Source organism: Nematolebias whitei, chromosome 17 (assembly GCF_014905685.2).
Source record: "Nematolebias whitei isolate Nwh7 chromosome 17, NemWhi1, whole genome shotgun sequence".
Taxonomy (NCBI): Eukaryota; Metazoa; Chordata; class Actinopteri; order Cyprinodontiformes; family Rivulidae; genus Nematolebias; species Nematolebias whitei.
This window is the reverse complement of record NC_056514.1, coordinates 9618995-9640387: the sequence shown is the minus strand read 5'-3', so window position 1 is coordinate 9640387 and position 21393 is coordinate 9618995. Positions and strand designations below refer to the sequence as shown.

The 21393-nt window shown below is 42.6% G+C and overlaps 1 protein-coding gene across 1 annotated transcript in view; it reads left to right on the top strand.

Annotated features, from left to right (window-relative positions):
• The window catches only part of eme1 (essential meiotic structure-specific endonuclease 1), a 37956-nt gene that overhangs the window by 14398 nt on the left and 2165 nt on the right, over window positions 1-21393 (top strand). Inside the window, exons 5-7 of the mRNA XM_037690824.1 lie at window positions 5343-5481; window positions 13340-13455; window positions 13531-13720. Coding sequence (XP_037546752.1) covers window positions 5343-5481; window positions 13340-13455; window positions 13531-13720 — 445 coding nt within the window. The remainder of the gene's footprint in view (window positions 1-5342; window positions 5482-13339; window positions 13456-13530; window positions 13721-21393) is intronic.

Sequence of the window (21393 nt, the reverse complement as noted above, 5' to 3'; positions counted from 1 at the left end):
TGTAAAATTATCATTAGCTAATATAAGATTATATATAAAGGTAAAATAATTAGAATTAGTAAACATTTTCTATAAATATAGTTCAACCCTTGAAGAAAGGCACACACACTTTGTATAACATGACATTTTAATGCTTGATAGGAAATATAAAAAGGTATAAAAATATGAAATCCAACACTCTCTATCCAGGATGTGAACATCTTCATCCTTGAAAGAGTGACCGCTGGCCTGGAGATGAGTGTAGACCGCAGAGTCCTGGCCTGATGATGTTGATCTTCTGTACTGGGCCATCCTTTTGGCCAGTGGCTGTTTTGTTTCCCCGATGTAAGACTGATCACAGCCCTCCTGACACTGAACAGCATACACAATATTACTCTGTTTGTGCCGGGGGACAGGATCTTTGGGATGAACCAGTCTTTGCCGTAATGTATTTTGGGGTTTAAAAGCCACTGGGACGTTATGTTTAGAAAATAAACGTCTCAGTTTCTCTGATACTCCCTCAACAAATGGAATGACCACTGGTCTGGGTCTGGATTCCTCATTTTCACCTGATGGCTGACTGGAGTCGTGTTTGGGTTTCTTCTCTGCTTTCAGGAAGGCCCAGTTAGGATATCCACATTGCTCTAGAGCCTGTCTTGTGTGGGATTTCTCCTTCTGCCTGGCTCCTGAGCTAGTGGGGACGCTGTCTGCTCTGTGATACAGAGTCCTGATGACTCCTAACTTGTGCTCCAAAGGGTGATGGGAGTCAAACTGCAAATACTGGTCTGTGTGGGTGGGTTTGCGGTACACCTCAGTTTGCAAATGTCCTCTATCCAAGAAAGCCAACTTGCCATTTTTTTCATCTTCTCGTGTGAACTTGATGTATTTATCCACAGAGTTTATGTGGTCAGTAAAATGTTGGACTTCCTGAGATTTAATTTTAACCCAGGTGTCGTCAACATACCTGAACCAATGACTTGGTGGTGTCCCTGAAAAGGATGTCAAGGCTCTCTTTTCTACCTACTCCATGTACAGGTTGGCAACAATAGGAGAAACTGGAGACCCCATAGCACACCCATGTTTCTGCCTATAATATTGCTCCCCATATGTGAAGTAGGTTGACTGCAGGCACAGTTTCAAGAGTTGACACAGTTGTTCTGTGGAAAGCGTGGTCCTGCTGCTCAGAGTGGTGTCTGATTTTAATTTTAAACTGACCACCTCTACTGCATCATCAACAGGAATGCACGTAAAGAGTGATGTGACATCAAAAGAGACCGTTGTTTCATCAGTCTCCATGATGACATCCCTCACCTTATCCACAAAGTCCATGGTGTTCTGTATGTGGTGTTTTGAGCTGCCAACTAAAGGGATGAGTACAGACACCAGATATTTGGAAACATTGTAAGTGACAGAGTTAATCATGCTAACGATTGGTCTTAAAGGTACACCTTGTTTGTGGATTTTAGGTAAACCATACAGACTAGGTGTGGCCTCCCCTGGGTACAGTCTGTGGTACAGAAAACGGTCAATAGCCTTGTCCTGCTCCAAAATTTTCAGGCAATCTATCAATTTCTTCTTGTAACCACTTCCTAGATCTCTTTTCAGAGGTTCATAAGTGTTTAAGTCACTAAGGAGTGTCATAACTTTCTCATGATAGTCTTTCTGGTTCAAAATCACTGTGCACCTTCCTTTGTCTGCTGGGAGAATGATGATGTTTTTGTCCTTGCTAAGAGTAATGAGTGCATCCCTCTCCTCTCTACTGATGTTGGAAGGTGGTGGTTTGGCATTGCTGAGGCAGGCTGAAACTTTGATTCTGAGCTGTTCTGCTTCAGCCTCTTTAATTTTGTTGTTGCGGATGGCTGACTCAGTAGCTGTGATCATCTCCACCAGAGGAATTCTACTTGGTTCAACCGCAAAGTTCAGTCCCCTGGCAAGAATCTCTGTCTCCGGCTGGGTGAGCTGTCTCTCAGATAAATTCTTCACCCACTTTTCTGTCTCCCTGGCATGTAATTGACTACTGGAGTGTTGTCCTACACTGAATGTGTTGTTATTGGAATAGTGATGGTGTTGATGAGCTATTAGTACGTTAAACTTGTTTTGTTGTTGAGTCTTGGACTTGACATGCTGTGCTAAGCGTGCCTGATCTGTACAGTCCATCACTTGCTGAAGTGTGGTCTGATCTAGGCATGTTGTTAGTTTCTGTTTTATGTGCTCTTCTTTGGCCTTAAAGGCCTCAATAGTAAAATTGGTCTGTCTCACCCGTTCATTCAGCAGCTGGGTCTGTGCCTTCTGAAGGATCTTGCTTGCCCGGTGCCTGCTGACCGAAGATTTTAGTTCCAGGCTCTTGGGAATGATGCCACTTTGTCGACATCTGAGGTTGAATCGCAAATGGTTCCTGTAGTCTGCCCTCTTCCTTGCTGTTTTCTCAAACTCTCTAACTAGTTTGAGGCAATCTTGGCCAAAGTGGTTCAAAATATCCTGATGCATGCTCAATAATCCAGGTAGAAAAATCTAAAAAAGTTAAATCTGGCCCTATGGACATTCAAAAAAACAAAACAACAAAAAAATGTAGAAACGTTTCGTCTCTCATCCAAGAGACTTCCTCAGTCTGAGGTGCTGTATTCAGCTCAGTCTCTTAAATAGCACCTTCTCAGAGTGGATCAACCAGATTTGCTGCTGACAACCAAAACCAGCTGATCACATGCTCAAGAAGGACCATCAGCCTGACAATGGATCATTAGCACACTGATGGCTGTTTACTATTCACAGAGGGCTGAGTGATACTAGCAATCACAGCATTGTAAGAGGGGGACAGTTGAACACGTAGGCCTCCACCCCTGTTTAACGATGGACGATTTCTTTTCACAAAGATGACCTCCTTTACTCCTCTCTCAAACCATCGTTCCTCTCTATCCAGGATGTGCACATCTTCATCCCTGAAAGAGTGACTGCTGGCCTGGAGATGAGTGTAGACCGCAGAGTCCTGGCCTGAACAGCCATCAGTGTGCTAATGATCCATTGTTAGGCTGATGGTCCTTCTTGAGCATGTGATCAGCCAGTTTTGGTTGTCAGCAGCAAAACTGGTTGATCCACTCTGAGAAGGTGCTATTTAAGAGACTGAGCTGAATACAGCACCTCAGACTGAGGAATTCTCTTGGATGAGAGACGAAACGTTTCTACATTTTTTTGTTGTTTTGCTTTGTTTTGTTTTTTTGAATGTCTAGAGGACCAGATTTAACTTTTTTATATTGTTCATAATGTTATTTTTAGTGATTATTAGTTTTCAATACGAAATGATCTTAGTAAAACAACAACATGACAGAGACTGACTGATGTTTGATGTCACCTGTTTCTTTTCCAGACAAAGATCAATCTTACAGACAGGGACAATTAAAAGAGAAACTTTTTGGCCTCACAGAGAGGATAAAAGAAAATGTTTTACAAACGTTTGGTCCTGTCATACTTTTTCACTCATATAAAACTCAGTCAATTAAAGGCCTAGAAATCCTGAAAGGAATGCATATTCCCACCACCTTTCATGAAAGTGTTCAGCAAAAAAAAAAGCTAAAAAGAGACATAGTTGTTGCTTTCTTGATCAGCGTTTGAAAATAATGTTATTCACGATCTCATATGGTGTTGCCAGATCTGTTAGCACTCATAGATTGTGTTGTGAATGACCCTCAGCCACTACCACAATATTTTAGCTCAATATCAATAAAAACTGAGTAAGTTATAGCTTTTTGTCCCCCGTCATGAAGAGAACAGGTAATTGGAAACACTCTCTGTCCTTGTATGTTGTGAGCATAACTTGAAAAAATAAGTGAAGTACTGACTTCCATTTTGGTGTGTGGCTACATCTAGTCGTAAGAAAGGTTCCTGTACATGCAATACATGTAAATGATGTACTCCTACACTGCTGCAGAGAAATGAAATTAAATTTGTTCAGTTTTGCATGGTGCACTGTACAATTTGGAATGACAGTAAAGTTTATATTTATTTATTATTTTAAAAGTTGGGTTGCCACGTAAACTGTCCACCCCATTCATTTGAGGAAACAGGAAACTATGATTTCTAGTTTTTATATTGCTTAAAAGTAGTAAATGATTAGGGTGGCCAAAGATTAATCTATTGTGGTCAAGACCACCATTGGCCGCCCCTGGCTCTGCCATTGTACCTGGTGGTGGATAAAATTGCTCCCTCCACTTGTCAGGATTCATTACTGCACCACCTCGGGCAAGCAAAAAATAACTAAGGTACTTCTCTTCTTCTCCACAGAGTAACTCCTACAAACGTGAATATTTTGCATCAGAAACATTAGTTTATTTGCATTTCCTGTTCATTTCCAGCACAGAAAAACACTCATCTCAAAAATTACATTCACTATTTAAATCCTTCAAAGATGGGTGACATCGGTGTACTGCTCGTTTCTGAGAACTTTTCTGTACCTATACTGTACATAGAAATTTGCCTGACATACTATAATATTTGAGTACGTTGGCTCCCTGTTGAATTCAGAATAGAATTCAAAATCTTACTTCTAACCTACAATGCTCTCAACATCTTAGCTCCATCTTATATTACAGATCTTATTGTTCCATATTTTCCTAACAGAGCACTTTGGGTCAGACTACAGGCTTACTTGTGGTTCCTAGAGTTTCCAAAAGCAGAATGGGAGGAAGATCTTTCAGTTATCAGGCTCCTCTCTTGTGGAACCAACTTCCAGTCTCTGTCTGTGAGGCTGACACATTATCCAGTTTTTAGACTGGGCTTAAGAATTTCCTTTTTGATAAATCCTATAGTAAGGGTTGGCTTGGTATACTGCTATAGGCTTAAACTACTGGAGGACAAATTGAACTCATTTCCTTAAATGAACTGTTAAACTTGAATAGTTTTCATTTGATACTCTTTCTGTCTTAACATTTTATGTTTGACCTGACATTGTGTATCTGTTCCTACCAAACCCAGCCGGTTGAAGCAGATGGTCGCTTGTCCTGAGCCTGGTTCTGCTAAAGGTTTCTTCCTCATGAGGGAGTTTTTTCCTTTTCACTGTCGCCTTCATGCTTGCTCAAGATGAGAGTTCTGTGATGGAGTTAAACTCAAAGCATCTGCTCCTCAGATAAATAATATAAACATAAATAATAAGATAAGTCAGATAAATAATGTAATTAACTTACTTTTTATGTATGTGAATGTTTCTGTTCAGTGCCCTGAGATGACTTCTGTTGTGACTTTGTTGTTCAGTCACCTGCGTTTTCTCCCTTTAAGTCAAATAGGCTGCTGTGAAATCATTATACGACCATGTTGATTTGACTGTGTGTGTACTGGAGCTCATCAAAGAACAAAGTTTTTTCTTTTGTTTCCAGAGTGAAGAAGTCTAAAAACCATAAGATGTTCAGAGAGTCTGTTGAAGGGGAGGAGACAAAGGGAGGAAAACCAAAGAAAAAACACAAGAAAGATGGTGTCGAGTTGTTACCTGAGGTTTCCAGAGTTGATGTAGAGGAGGTAGGTGTTAAATATATTGTTCAGCAGTCGTCATAATTTACAAAAGAAAAGTGAAGTATAAAGTAAAAAACATTAGGCATTTGTTCTCTATAAAGAAAATCTACTTTAATAATAAAATCACTGGTAGTTGTCCCCAGTCGTGGAGCAAAGAGGGTATTTGGAAATATCTTCTGCCCATCCGTCCATCTTGTGAGTATGAGACCTTGAAAAATAAGTGAGGTACTGACTTCCATTGTAGTGTGTCTGCATCTAGGTGTAATAAAGGTTACTACTGAAAATTGTATGGCCATGACAAATCCAAAATGCCTGCTGCCATATACAGCATGTATATATGCAAACCTTGTAAGATGGAAACTTAAAAAATAAGCAATGTGTCGAATTCCATTTGAGTGTGTCGCTGCTTAAGAAAAGTCACAAATGAAAATTGGATTGCCATGTCAAAATCCAAAATGGACATCATCATATATATTTATATGTAAACTAGACATCCCAGTCATTTGAGAAAACTATGCTTTACAGTTTTTATATTGCTTAAAAGTAATAAATGATTGGGGTGGACAAAGATTAATCCATTGTGGCCAAGGCCACCATTGGACACCCTCTAGCTCCACAATTGCATCTTGGATGCATCTTTTGTTTTATACACAGTGTAATTCCTACTCACTTGAATATCCTGCACCAAAAACATTAAGGTTTATTTGCATACCCTGTTTAATCCCTGTCCAGAAAAACACTTACCGTATCTCAAATTGAGTATTCTTCAAGTACTCTTCAAGTATTCTTCAAGTATACTTCACTTCGTTGTTGGATAAGGAGCCAGAGCTTGTATGTGAGGCTGAGCAATACTAACTAGATGTAGTTGGATTCACCTCTACACACAGCTTTGGCTCAGGAACATAAAACAGCCCAACTCTTTCCTACTCTGCAGTAAGAGGTGCTAAGTGGGAGTGAAGATACTCACAAGCCTCTGACTGAATGCTTTGGTGTAGTAGGAGTTTTCCCTGGAGAACATGAGGGTTTCCTCTCTGTGGCCTTTGGGCTGCAGGAGGTTCTGACTATGACTGTTGTTTGTGCTTATGCGCCAAACAGCCGTGCAGATTACCCGGCTTTAGAATCTCTTGATCAGGGATGTCCAATCCTGATCCTCAAGGGACACTATCCTGCATGTTTTAGATTAGGGATGCACAATATTGGCATGGTATTGGTATTGGCCGATATTAGCATTAAAATAATATCCAACTATATCCAAATATACATAAGTCAAGTTGAAGTGTTGCATCATTTTCAGTCCCCTTTTTGGCATTTGCATTTGGTAGCAGGCCAAACTGACAACGACCATGCAGAATAATGTAATATTTTAATTCCACAGCAGAGAAAGTTATGTAGTCTCCGTATGTCTAGGAAAAAAATATTGATATCGGATATCGGCCAAAAATCCAATATCTCTGTATCCCTGTTTTAGATGTTTACCTGCTCCAACACACTTGATTTACAGTAAATTAATGTGATATTAACAGTATTCTACATGACATGAGGAGGTAATTCAACCATCAGGTGTGTTGACACAATGGACACAAGTAAAACATGCAGGTGGCCCTAAAGGCCCAGGTTTGCTTGGAAGGTGTCCTGGAAGGAGTGTGGTCTAGGGATTCTTTTATTTTACTGGGTGACTTCAATGCTGGTAATGACAGAGTTATCTGGAAGGGGGTGACTGGGAGGAGCAGCCTCCCTGATCTGAACCTGAATGGTGCTGGACTTTTGTGCTAGGCATGGGCTGTCCATAACAAACACCATGTTCGAGCATATGGTGGTCCATAAGTGTGTTCGGTACCAGCCCACCTCAGTTTTGATCAGAGGTGGAAAGAGTACTGAAAATTTGTACTCAAGTACAAGTACCGTTACACAGCTTAAATTGTACTCAATTACAAGTAAAAGTGCTGGTGTCATAAAAATACTTAAGTTAAAGTACAAAGTACTCTTCTCAAAAACTACTCAGAGTATTAATTACATTTTAACCACTTGATGTTTTATTGTGTTGTCAAGAGAAGACATTCAGTTTGATTTACTGTAAACAATAATAACTACATTCAAAGTACATTTCTCAGAAGCTCCGTCTTATTTTAGTACCAGGCAAACCAATGGCAGTGACAGTATCTAAGATCTTTGCATACTTAGCCAAACTAATAACCCACACATACAAACAATAAAAAATATCATACAGGTAGCTGTAAAACCTCGTATTCCGCAATAAGTTTTTTGAGATTAGATGCCAAAGTCTTGTAAGCTGTTGTCACTGTAGAGATCAAACAAAGTTTGCATCTGGACTCTGTCTCCTTTTCACCCTCTGTACATGAAACATTCCTCCAGGTATGGCCACGGGCACTCGTCCTCAGCCTTTACCTCATCATTTTCTCTGATGTTGTCCTCTGTCTCCATTTTGGCTTTTTCTCCAACACTTCGGTCCATAAATGCCTCCACTCTACAGAGTTGTCCTTTGATTACATCATAGGTAACTGGAGTGTTTGTGATCTCAGAGCCTTGTTGGCTACAAAGATGAATGGTTTGAATATTAATTCAAATTGCAGCTGTACTCAGTGGCAACTTCTGATTTTAAAAGTAGTGAAGCAGATTACATGGTCTAAATTGTACTTAAGTATGAGTAAAATTACACACTTGAAAGAAATACTTAATTACAGTAATGTGAGTATTTGTAAATCATTACTTCCACCCCTGGTTTTGATATTATCTAATATTACTCTGTGGCGGGGGACTGGATCTTTGGGAAGAACCTGGGGAGGAACTGTCTCCTAAAGTGTTGATTTTTGTGCTTTTGCACAGATTCAACTGGTGTTTGCACCAAAGAAATCAGTTACATTTAGTGCTGACACCTGGGGCAGTAATCCATGTCCTGTTACTGCTCCTGTCCAGAATTTCACAGTTTGGACATGATTTTTCTGCTAACTTCCTTTTGATGGACATTATCTAAGTCAAGGTAAGGATTCATGGTCTCTCTCTGCATTCTATCCTTTTCCTTTCTCCATATTGTACTTCATCAAATATGCATCAGCCAAATGACAGTATATAGTTGGAATCACACACACGTGGGGGCGCTCCACGCCACTTTTGGTTCTGTGATGCTTGTTTAAATACATTTTAATTGAAAAGAAAAGCTTGTAAACTAAGGCACACAACTTAATCTTCTATAAAACAAAACTAATAGTTTATGCTTTCATTTTCAATGCCACTAAAAGGGGCATTGAAACGGCATGTAAGAAAAAATATACGTTTATGTATTCATTGTCAATAGCTTTAAAAATGTAAAAATGTCTATGAGTTGGTATAAAAACATGCAGTTTGGTTAATTTCTGCAGAATCCAGTTGAGTGTCATATGACTGTAGCAGACATCTTGAATCATGTTTACACCAATGGTTAATCAATTGTGGAAGTAGGTCCAATGATTACTTTTGATTGATTACCTTTGTAGTAATGTGGCAGGGTGCTGCATGTATGTGTGTGGATGGTTAAATGAGGGCACACATCGGGTTGTAAAGTGCTCTGAGTTGCTTGGTTGGCTGGAAAGGCAATATATAAATACACTTAATTAGGCCCGAGCAGCGAAGCGCTGCGAAAGCCTATTGTAATCGCTCTGTTCAGGCCCGAGCTGCAATTTTTTCCGCCAAATGATTTGTCATTTTGGGGCCTTAACATATCCCAAACGTCACCAAATTTGGCGGACACATCAGGACTAGTGAAAAATTATGTGTTTTAAAGGCGTGGCAAAAATCGCAACAGAAGCGGCTCAAGAGCGCCACCTAGAAAATTTCAAAATACCCTCCGCATTAACTTTAGTTTGTCGTAGAAATATGAAATTTGGTACGCTTGTCAAATTCCCCAAGATGCACAGAAAACCCTCTGGCACCAACGTTGTACGATAAACAGGAAGGTGGCCATTTTGGAATACCGGCCCAATTTTCACACCTTTTTGGCGGTTTACAGCCTCCGCATTTGAACGAACTCCTCCTAGGGATTTTGCTCAATCGGTTTCAAACTTGGCCATTTTGGTCAAAAGGCATGGGGGACGCAAAGTTATCTAAATGATTCGTTTCAGAGCATGCTGAAGGGGCGGGGCCAGACCTCAAAGTTTGACATCTCGCCATGAAAAACGAAATAATAGCTCCTACACGAAAACTGCCTGAGACATCAAACTTCAGTGATTAATCCACATCCGGTCCCCTACAAGACTGAATGGCCAAATCATGACATCACTTAAGCCATGCCCCCTGACAACAGGATGTATACAGTTTTACGTTGAACAATCCCTATCTGACCTCTGTTACCTGATCAGCATGATAGTGTGTCCAATGACTGAAGACATGTTGGTGTAACTTGCTTTCCAACACTGACAGTTTTGGGTGGAGCATGTTGGCGGCGCAGCGTGGCGAAGTAAGACGTAACGCCGTCGCCATACGTTTGGCTCTAAATTCCACAGTTTTGAACCGAGTTGCACAAAAATCAGTATGATCGATCCTTATCCACCTCTTGACCAGGAAGCCATGATAAGTGGACAATAGCCTCAACAGCGCCCCCTAGAACATTTTAAAACCTCAACCCCAAGCCATTTTTGGACCGATAATTCTGAAACTCGGTGAACATCTGTATCTTGTCAAGACCTATGAAAAAGTCTCTTGGAGCCCTGGTCCAAACACAAGAAGTTGGCCATTTTGGGTCAAAGAGTCAATTTTGGGCGTTTCTAATGGCACATTTTAACGAACGCATCCTAGGGATTTTGATGGAATGCCTTCAAACTTGGTTAATATGCCCTTAACACACTGGGGAGTAAAAGTTATCAAAAGCTTGCATTTTCGAAAGGGGCATGGCCAGGCCTCAAAGTTGAGTTTCACGCAATAAATTTTCAAACGCTACAACTATCACATTGAAAGACCGAAATGCACCAAACTTGGCATGAGTCATCCCTGTCCGATGTCCGACGATCATCTGTGGTCATATTCTGACGTCATCAAAACCCCACCCCCTCAGAACAGGAAGTCACTTGTTTTGCTTGGAATGCTTCCTCTCTGACATCCTTGACCTAATCAGGCTGATCCTGTGTTAGAAGACATTTAACAAGTTGGTCTGACTTGCTTTATAAGCACAAACCATTTTTGCTGGAGGATGTGGGCATGGTGGCGTGGCGAATTCAGAAGTGACGCCATTAAAATGTTTGACTCTAAATTGCACAGATTTAAGCTAAGGTGCACAAAAATCACTATGATCGATTGTCATCCACCCCTTCAACAGAATCCATGATAATTGGCCAATAACCTCCACAGCACCACCTACATTTTTCCTACAATTATAGCTCAGTGATACAACATCCGATCTGGACCAGATTTATTGTGCGTCATCAGTGACGACTTTTAGACACATTGATATCGTGGTTTAACATATGACTCTATTGCGCCCCCCTACATTATTCCAAAAGTTATATCTCAGTAATACATCATCCGATCGAAACCATATTTTTCATGCAGAATCAGTGAGCACATCTAAACACATTGATATTGTGGTTTAACATATGACTCAAGTGCGCGCCCAGATTATTTAATAAGTTATATCTCAGTGACATATCATCAGATCTAGTGCTTCATCAGTGAGCACTTGTAGACATATTGGTATTGTTGATTCATGACATCACTTAAGCCCCACCTACTCAGAGAAAAAACTGTCGATTATTGGACGACACGTCCAGCTTCACACTGTATAAGATATTAGACTGAAATTTTGTTCGCTAACTGTTGATTACCACACATGACATGTTGAAAAGCATAAAGGAAGAGCTTGTCAAACATTTGCAACAAAACAGGAAGTCACCATAAGTCCTGTCTGGAAGGTCAGATTTGGCCTATACTTGTAAACCCTGCAGGTGGACAAGTAACAAAATGGACGGAAGGCGATGTCGAAGATTTGGGAAATGGACCCCGTGGTGAACGCTTGTGGGATTGGCACAAGAGCATTCGCGATGGCGACTGGGTGGACTAAATGGACTGTACTGTATTTATATAGTGCCTTTCTATCTTATTTCAAGATACTCAAAGCACTTTACACTACAATCTGTATCCTCATTTACCCGTTCATACAGCACTCTACTAGATCTCTACAAAGCTAATTGAACAAATCATTCTAAAGAGACTAATCAGAGCTTTATCACATTCATACACCGATGGGACACACATCAGAGGCTATGAGGGGTTCAGTGTCTTGCCCAGGGACACTTCGACATGTGACTGCTGGTGGATTCGAACCCCCAACTCTCGCATTGGAGGACGACTGCTCTAACCACTCAGCCACAGCCGCCCAAGCTGGAGCTCCCGTGGTCACCGTAAGGCCGGAGCAGTGCTTTGCTGCGAGGGCCACCAATGCTGCTTGCAGCTTTAATTTACCATTAAAATTTGTCCAGTTCATGAGTTATTTTGCTAACAGACAGAGAAACAAGCAGTCAGACAGACATGGGTAAAAACGTTATCGTCCACCTTCGTTTTTTAGGTGGCTGGCAATAAATTAAATTAAATTCAGTTTATTTATATAGCGCCAAATCACAAAGTTGTCTCAGGGCACTTTACAGAAACATTCACATACATAAAAGCCAATTAGTAAAGTTCTCTATCTAAGGAGGCCAGCAGACAAGTTGAATCTTGGCTTCGTTGCAGTCTCCCATCTTGAGCAAGCACAGTGGCAACAGTGGAAAGGAAAAACTCCCTTTTTAAAGGATTTAGCAAAAAAAGTCTTAAGCCTAGTTTTAAAACTGGATAATGTGTCAGCCTCACGGACATAGATTGGAAGTTGGTTCCACAAGAGAGGAGCCTGATAACTGAAAGATCTGCCTCCCATTCTGTTTTTGTAAATTCTAGGAACCACAAGTAAACCTGCAGCCTGAGAGCGAAGTGCTCTGTTAGGAAAATATGGAACAATAAGATCTGTAATATAAGATGGAGCCAGGTTGTTGAGAGCTTTGTAGGTTAAAAGTAAGATTTTGAATTCTATTCTGGATTTGACAGGGAGCCAATGGAGAGAAACTAAAACTGGAGAGATATGATCTCTCCCACTAACTCCAGTTAAGACTCTGGCAGCAGCATTTTGGATCAACTGAAGACATTTTAAAGAAGTATTTGGACACCCAGATAATAAACCATTACAATAGTCCAGTCTAGACGTGACAAATGCATGGACCAGTTTTTCTGCATCATTTTTAGATAAGATGTTTCTAATTTTAGTGATAGCGGTTTAGCAATTTAGCAGGTGGTTCTAGTAAGGTTCTTAATGTGGGGGATAAAAGACATGTCCTGATCAAAAATAACACCAATATTTTTAACATTAGAGCTGGAGGACAGATTAATGCCATCTAAGGAGGGAGAAAGACTGGAAAATTCATTGCTAAGGTGCTCAGGTCCAAAAACCAAAACCTCAGTCTTGTTTGTGTTCAAAAGGAGAAAATTAAGGGTCATCCAGGTTTTTGTCTTTAAGACATGCTTCTAGTCTAAGTAGCTGCTTGGATTCATTGGGTTTAATGGACAAATATAATTGTGTGTCATCAGCATAACAATGTATAATGTAACAATATATAATGTATATAAACACTAACGTTAAAACAAGATGACAACAGGAAACTGGGTTCTTATAGGTCAAGGTGTTTCATTTAAAATTCAGATTTTCATAATAAAGGCTTCCTTTAAGGGTCCTGGCTCCATCTTTATGCTTCATTTATACCTGCCTACAAAAACCACCATGATGAAGTTTGTTTTAAATTAGAGGTGAATGTGGAGCGGGGTATTTAACTTGTTCTGTTTTTGATCCCATCAGGCACTGGTGCACCTCCAGCTTCACACCAATGTCTCGGTCCATTTCTTATCAACGTGGAAAGAGTTCTCAGATTACGTTGCTATGACAACCAAAGCAGTTGCGGAGGCACCTTTCAAGTGAGCATCCTGAGGCCTCCGCTGAACATGGCACCTGTCAAAGCAGAGTTGTTCCTCACAGTTCTCTGTGTTCAGGAGGGAGCGAGACAAGACCGGCTTCTCCTTCTGCCTGGAGAGTGAGTGGGCGGGTGGCCAGCGGGTCGATAGAGCTGGTAAAGGTTTGCTGCAGGTGTGGAAGAGACAGATTCAGCAGCTCAACAGAGTCAGTCCAGACATGGCTGCTGCTGTCCTGGCAGCTTATCCCTCGCCCCAGCTGCTCAGGAAGGTGTGTATTCTGCTCACACATTCACAGGTCACTGGTCCTGTTTTCTCTTCTGTTCACTTGATTAACATTATAGAGAAAACAATATGGAAATAATTACTTCACCCTCTGCAGACTTTCAAAGTTTGCCTACTTATAAAGAGTAGAGACTCATAAGTGTAGTTTCATATTTGTGCATGAAAGTAAAGGTTTAGAAAATGATTGTCTGAAATCTTCTCTGAGGCACTGCTCATTTATTTTGATACACCCCCATAATTTGTGCATGCGCATAAATTTCTGGACAAAATTTTTTCTGCATTTTGTTTTAGATTGAATGAAATATGGAAGTTACACCAATAATTCGTATCATAGTGAGATGTGGTAACTTAACTACCATGACCATGCCCCACTTCAATAAGTCAGTTTTTAGTACTACGTAACCTCCCCATGTTGTCTGTCATCAGTTTTAAGTTGATATTGTTACAAACCGGATTCCAAAAAAGTTGGGACACTAAACAAATTGTGAATAAAAACTGAATGCAATGATGTGGAGTTGGCAAATGTCAATATTTTATTCGTAATATAACATAGATGACAGATCAAAAGTTTAATCTGAGTAAATGTAATATTTTAAAGGAAAAATATGTTGATTCAAAATTTCACAGTGTCAACAAATCCCAAAAAAGTTGGGACAAGTAGCAATAAGTGGCTGGAAAAAGGAAATTGAGCATACAATGAACAGCTGGAAAACCAATTAACACTAATTAGGTCAATTAACAACATGATTGGGTATAAAAAGAGCTTCTCAGAGTGTCAGTGTCTCTCAGAAGCCAAGATGGTAAGAGGATCACCAATTCCACCATTGTTGCGCAGAAAGATAGTGCAGCAATACCAGAATGGTGTTACCCAGAGTAAAATAACAAAGACTTTTAAGTTATCATCATCAACCGTGCATAACATCATCAAAAGATTCAGAGAATCTGGAACAATCGCTGTGCGTAAGGGTCAAGGCCGTAAAACTCTACTGGATGCTCGTGATCTTCGGGCCGTTAAACATCACTGCACCTCAAACAGAAATGCCACTGTCAAGGAAATAACAGAATGGGCTCGGGAATACTTCCAGAAAGCATTGTCAGTGAACACAATCCACCGTGCCATCTGCCGTTGCCAGCTGAAACTCTACAGTGCAAAGAGGAAGCCATTTCTAAGCAAGCTCCTCAAGTTCAGACGTTTGCACTGGGCCAGGGGTCATTTAAAATGGATTGTGGCAAAATGGAAGACTGTTCTGTGGTCAGATGAGTCAAGATTTGAAGTTCTTTATGGAACACTGGGAGGCCATGTCATCTGGACCAGAGAGGACAAGGATAGCCCAAGTTGTTATCAACACTCCGTTCAGAAGCCTGCATCACTGATGGTATGGGGTTGCATGAGCGCTTGTGGCATGGGCAGCTTGCATGTCTGGAAAGGCACCATTAATGCAGATAACTATGTTCAGGTTCTAGAACAACATATGCTCCCATCTAGACGTCATCTCTTTCAGGGAAGACCCTGCATTTTTCAACACGATAATGCCAGACAACATTCTGCAGCAATCACAACATCATGGCTACATAGGAGAAGGATCCGGGTACTGAAATGGCCAACCTGCAGTCCAGATCTTTCACCTATAGAGAACATTTGGCGCATCATAAAGAGGAAGGTGCGACAAAGAAGGCCCAATACGATTGAACAGTTAGAGGCCTGTATTACCATACCATACCAATTTATTTATAGAGCACTTAAAACAGCAACAAGGCCAACAAAAGTGCTGTACAAAAGAAAACAAACATGCACAGTGGACAGGAAAACATAAAATAAAAATACAGATACAAATAGCAGCAGAAGCTAACTAAAATGGCCAACAGTGTAGAGTACAGACAGGACCAAACAAATCACACCGTATTAAAGGCAAGAGAATAGAAGTGGGTCTTCAAGCGAGACTTAAAGACTGAGAGTGTGGGAGCCTGCCAGACACTCAGTGGCAACTCATTCCACAGTCGTGGACCTGCAACAGAGAAAGCCCTGTCACCTCTGAGCTTACGACGGGTTTCTGGGACTGAGAGAAGCATCTGGTCTGCTGACATCAGAGAGCGCGGTGGGACATATGGCTGCAGAAGATCAGTGAGATAGGATGGGGCGGAGCTGTTCAGTGATTTAAAAACATACATGAGAATTTTGAATTGGATCCGAAGGTGAATGGGTAGCCAGTGCAGGGAGGCCAAAACTGGCGTGATGTGCTCTCTATAGCCTGTACCAGTTAAAAATCGGGCTGCAGCATTTTGGACCAGTTGTAGACGTGCAATGGAGGACTGACTGATTCCAAACACAAGTGAATTGCCTAGATGTTATGAAGGCGTGGATCACTGTCTCAAGGTTCTTTTTGGAGAGTATAGCCTTCAGCTTAGACAGCCGTCTCAGCTGAAAAAAACACGATTTTACCATCATGTTTACGTGACTGTTGAGTTTTAAGGACGGGTCCATTATCACCCCCAGATTAGTGACCTTTTGTTTCTCTAGCGGGGCTAGAGAGAAAAGGTCAATGTCATGGTTCATGAGTGAGCCACTGGGATGGAACAGCATGACTTCAGACTTCTTCTCATTGAAGCTTAAGAAGTTTAAAGCCATCCAGTCCCGGATGTAAGCCAGGCAGTCAAGAAGAGGCTGAATAGAGCGTGTGCCTCTGTGCCTCAGGGGGAAGTAAATTTGGCAATCATTGGCGTAGAAATGAAAGGGTATGTTGTGTTTGCGGAAAATAGCACCTAGTGGCAGCAGGTATAAAGAAAAGAGAAGGGGACCAAGGATGGACCCCTGCGGTACCCCCCACTGGAGCGCTGTCGATGCCAAACTAAAATCTTTGATATTGACACAGAAGGTTCTGTCAGAGAGGTAGGACCCAAACCATTTAAGGGCTGACCCTGTGATGCCCACCCACTGCTCCAGTCTAGAAATGAGGATCTTATGGTCGATGGTGTCAAAAGCAGATGTAAGGTCCAATAGGACAAGCAGCACATAATCACCTGTGTCTGTGGATATGAAAATGTCATTAAAAACCTTCAGTAGGGCAGTTTCAGTGCTATGGAGAGATTTGAAGCTAGATTGGAATAACTCTAGGATAGCGTGATCCCCCAAAAACTGTTTCAACTGAGACTCCACAATTTTTTCCAGTAGTTTAGAGGTGAATGGGAGTCTGGAGACAGGCCGGAAGTTGGACATGACTGAGGGGTCAAGGTTAGGTTTTTTCAGGAGGGGCTGGACAGCAGCATGTTTAAAAGTTTTTGGCACCACACCTGAGGATAAACTGCTATTCAGAATAGCGAGAATAAAAGGACCCAGGGTAGGAAAAACTTCCTTTAGTAGTCGAGGGGGGACCACATCAAAGGGGGAACCAGATGGCTTCATGCTGCACATTACCTGCTTCAGAGAAGACAGAGAGATGGGCTCAAAGTGGTCAAACACAGCCACACACTGAGATGGGATGGACAGATCATGAGCTGGTGGAGAAATGAGTGCCTGGGTGTTTGCCACTTTTTCTAAAAAGAAATGGAGGAAGTTTTCATACAGCTCAGTTGAGGCTTCCAGAGGTGAAGGCTCACTGAGGTGTAGAACTGAGTTCAGGGTGGAGTAAAGAACTCGGGGGTTGTGGGAGTTGGAGACAATTAAATCAGAGAAGAATTTACATTTGGCAGTTTTAACGGTTTTCTGATAGTGATGCCAACTCTCCCTTAACATTTGAAAAGAAACCTGCAGCCTGTCCTTCCTCCACCTTCGTTCAGCTCTGCGACACTGCTGCCTAACGGCTCGAGTGACGTCATTCAGCCAAGGCTCTGATCTAAGTTTCGTGTTTCGTTTTTCTGGTTTTAAGGGGAGCAACACGGAACATCTAAACAGGCAGAGTTGAACTGAGAGGTTAGCTCCTCAGTGGTAAGAGACACCGAGAGCTGTTCGATCCTCTCAGAGTTAAAACCTTCATTAAAACGAGCAGCAGTGAAATGGTTAATCGAACGAGTAGTACGTGCAGGAACGCACGTCTTAGCAGTAGGACAAGGGGTGGGGGTGAATTCAAACAATACAGGCATGTGATCTGAAAAAACATTGTCACCGATTTTCAAATTAGAAACAGAGACATCGCATGTTAAAATGAGGTCCAGCGTGTGACCGTGTTCTTGGGTGGGGCCGTTTACCTGCTGAGTTAAATCAAAAGAGTCCAATAAATCTAGAAAGTCCTTCACTAAGGGCTTCTCCTGACAACACACATGCAAATTAAAGTCACCAATAAACAAAAAGTGAGTGTATCTCTGTGTGATATCAGCCAAAAAGTCAGAGAATTCATTTATGAAGTCCTTGGATCGAGGGGGGGCGGTAGACGAGTGCGCATAGAACCGGAGGAGAGTGTCCGAGTTCAAAGACGCTTAGCTCAAAGCTGACGCGGGACACCGGGATGGACAACTGTTTACAGGCCAAGTTTGCTTTAAAAACTGTTAATAATCCCCCCCCCCCCCTCCGCGCCGACCTGATGGCATTGAAACACAGACAGTCTGGGGGTAGTAATTCCACCAAGGCGCTGGACTCACCATCAGAAATCCAAGATTCCGTGACGAACAGAAAATCCAACTCCTCATCTTTAAAAAAGTCATTGAGGATAAACATCTTGTTGGAAACAGACCTTGCATTGATTAAACACATCCTGATAGGGTCCAACGCAGACACAGCCGTGGAAGGAGAAGCGCGTGCCAGCGGGCGCAGGTTATGAAGAACAGCTCCTCCAGGTCTGCTGGTGCGGCGCACAGGTAAACAACTCCAGGTGTTTACATGGACTGAGCGCGCGGGCAGCTGGCCAGCAGCCGGGCCCCGGGAGCACCACGGGTCAGAGAGGAGATGATCAGATCCAGAGCGAGTCCTGATAGAATAATCCACACTTTGCCTCGGTTTCACCAAAATCCCTGCACGCTTCCCACGACGTCTGCGATGTTTCCTCCATGGAGAAAGGCCAGGGTCACGCAGAAGGAATGCAGGAATCTCAGACAGGACCGGTGGAGGAGAGTGCTGACCGCTGTACCAAAACTCCGCAGGAATTTCAGCAAATGTACGGAGCTCCAAAAGTGCCCGACAATCATACTGAAAATATGACTCGGCACACTGCACCAATCACTGTAAAAATAACAAAAATACAATACAAGCAGAGAGCGAGAGACAGGCAGCCCTACACACCGGCGCCATCTTGGAAAAAATTATTAGTATTAGACATGAATGGGAGAGCATTCCTACTTCTAAACTTGAGAAACTAGTCTCCTCTGTCCCCAGACGTCTGTTGAGTGTTGTAAGAAGAATGGGGGGTGCCACACAGTGGTAAAAATGGACTTGTCCCAACTTTTTTGTGATTTGTTGACGCCATGAAATTTGGAAACAACAGATTTTTCCCTTAAAATGATACATTCTCTCAGTTTAAACTTTTGATCTGTGTTCTATTCTGAATAAAATATTAGATGTTGGCACCTCCACATCATTGGGCCTTTGTGGGCGATTGGGGGTGGTGGTGGGGCTGGTGCTCCGGTTCTCCCTGGATTGTTTGGATCTTTTGATTGGGGTTCCTGGCTCTGATGGCCAGCCCTTTGGCTGGGGTGGCTGCCGGGTTCTGGCAGAGGTCGGCTGTGGTTGTGTGTTCGTTGGTAGTGTGTGGCAGCGGTCGGGGGCATGGCTTCATTTTGACAGGGTGCTGGCTGGTTGGCCTGATGTGACTTTCACGGTGGGGGGTGCTGTGTGTGGGGGGGGTGCATGGGTGGCATGCCGGGGCTTCTCCAGGCCTGTGGTGTGGGGGTTTAGGGATGCATTGGTGCGCTGGGCCGGCCTTCCTCAGCTGCTGCTCTGTGCTGCTCTGGCCCCCGGCCTGGGGCCGGCTTGCGGTCACTGTTGGGCGGGTGGGACGCATGGACGGCCCGACAGAGGCTCTGTCGGGCTGTCTCTGTGTGCCTGTTTGTCTCAGGTTGGGTTTTAGGTGGCCCCCCTCTCTTGGATCAGTTTTGGCCCCCCATTTGGTGTGTCGTGCTCCCCTCCGGTGGTGGGCCCCCCTGCTGCCGGTGCATTGGCGGCTCTCAGCAGCTGGGGAGGGGTGGTGGGGTGTGTGTGGGCCCGCCCTGGTGGCTGCCTGTGGGGGCCTGGGTGCCCTGGCTCTGTTGGGCCTCTGTTGGGGGGTGGTATGACCTCGGGACTCGGGGTTTGGTGTCCATGGCCGGATCCACTCTGGCGGGGCGGGTTGCCGGTGGGGCCTGTTGACTCGTCGCTACAGCCTCCTGGGGGTTTCTGCATTGTGGTTGCTGGGGATCGCCCGGGGCTTCCCTTTGCTTCTCTCTCTGGGGGGTGCGGGTGTCCCTGTTGGGGGACTCCCGCAGTTCCGGGCTTGGGGACCGCTGTGTGTCTGTGGTTCTGGTCTTCCCTGTGTTACCTTCGTGTCCTGTGGGGACGGGTTTATGGGTCCCCACATCCACTAGTGAACATTTTTATGGAGAAACCTTATAGTGATAAGCATGCTCACACAGGTGTTTAGATTCAGGTGTTTATCAGATACACACTCAGTTGGGTTGTGGTGGCCATCAAATATATATTGTATTACCACGTACTATATAAAATACTTTCTAATGATGTTATAAGTATCATTATAAATGTTGTTTGTTGTTGTGGTTTCTCGGTTTTGTCGGGTTTTTTTTCTTTCAGCAGGTCTAGAGGCAGACTTCAATGATGTTGATTTGTGTTCTTTTTATCCCCCTCTCTCTCCTCTATTCCTATCTCATTCTTCACATTTTAACTCTTCTTTCACTTTTCTGCTTTGTTATCTTATTTGTTTTCCGTCCCCGTGTCCATTACATCTGGAACAAACCCAAAGCATATTCTAATAAAATTTAATTTATATATCAAATGGAGCATTGAGGCCAGCCATAATGCTCTGCTTGTGAAAGTAAATCTGTTGGGCATCACTTTGACACTCAGACAATAATTCTAAGTGTCACAATGCCGAACAGGACAAGGGGAAAAAAAAAGAAATGGCTTCCTCTTTGCACTGTAGAGTTTCAGCTGGCAACGGCGGATGGCACGGTGGATTGTGTTCACTGACAATGCTTTCTGGAAGTATTCCTGAGCCTATTCTGTTATTTCCTTGACAGTGGCATTCCTGTTTGAGGTGCAGTGACGTTTAAGGGCCCGGAGATCACGAGCATCCAGTAAAGTTTTACGGCCTTGACCCTTACGCACAGCAATTGTTCCAGATTCTCTGAATCTTTTGATGATGTTATGCACGGTTGATGATGATAACTTAAAAGTCTTTGCTATTTTACACTGGGTAACACCATTCTGGTATTGCTGCACTATCTTTCTGCGCAACAATGGTGGAATTGGTGATCCTCTTACCATCTTGGCTTCTGAGAGACACTGACACTCTGAGAAGCTCTTTTTATGCCCAATCATGTTGTCAATTGACCTAATTAGTGTTAATTGGTCTTTCAGCTATTCGTTATATGCTCAATTTCCTTTTTCCAGCCACTTATTGCTACTTGTCCCAACTTTTTTGGGATTTGTTGACACTGTGAAATTTTGAATCAACATATTTTTCCTTTAAAATGTTACATTTACTCAGATTAAACTTTTGATCTGTCATCTATGTTATATTA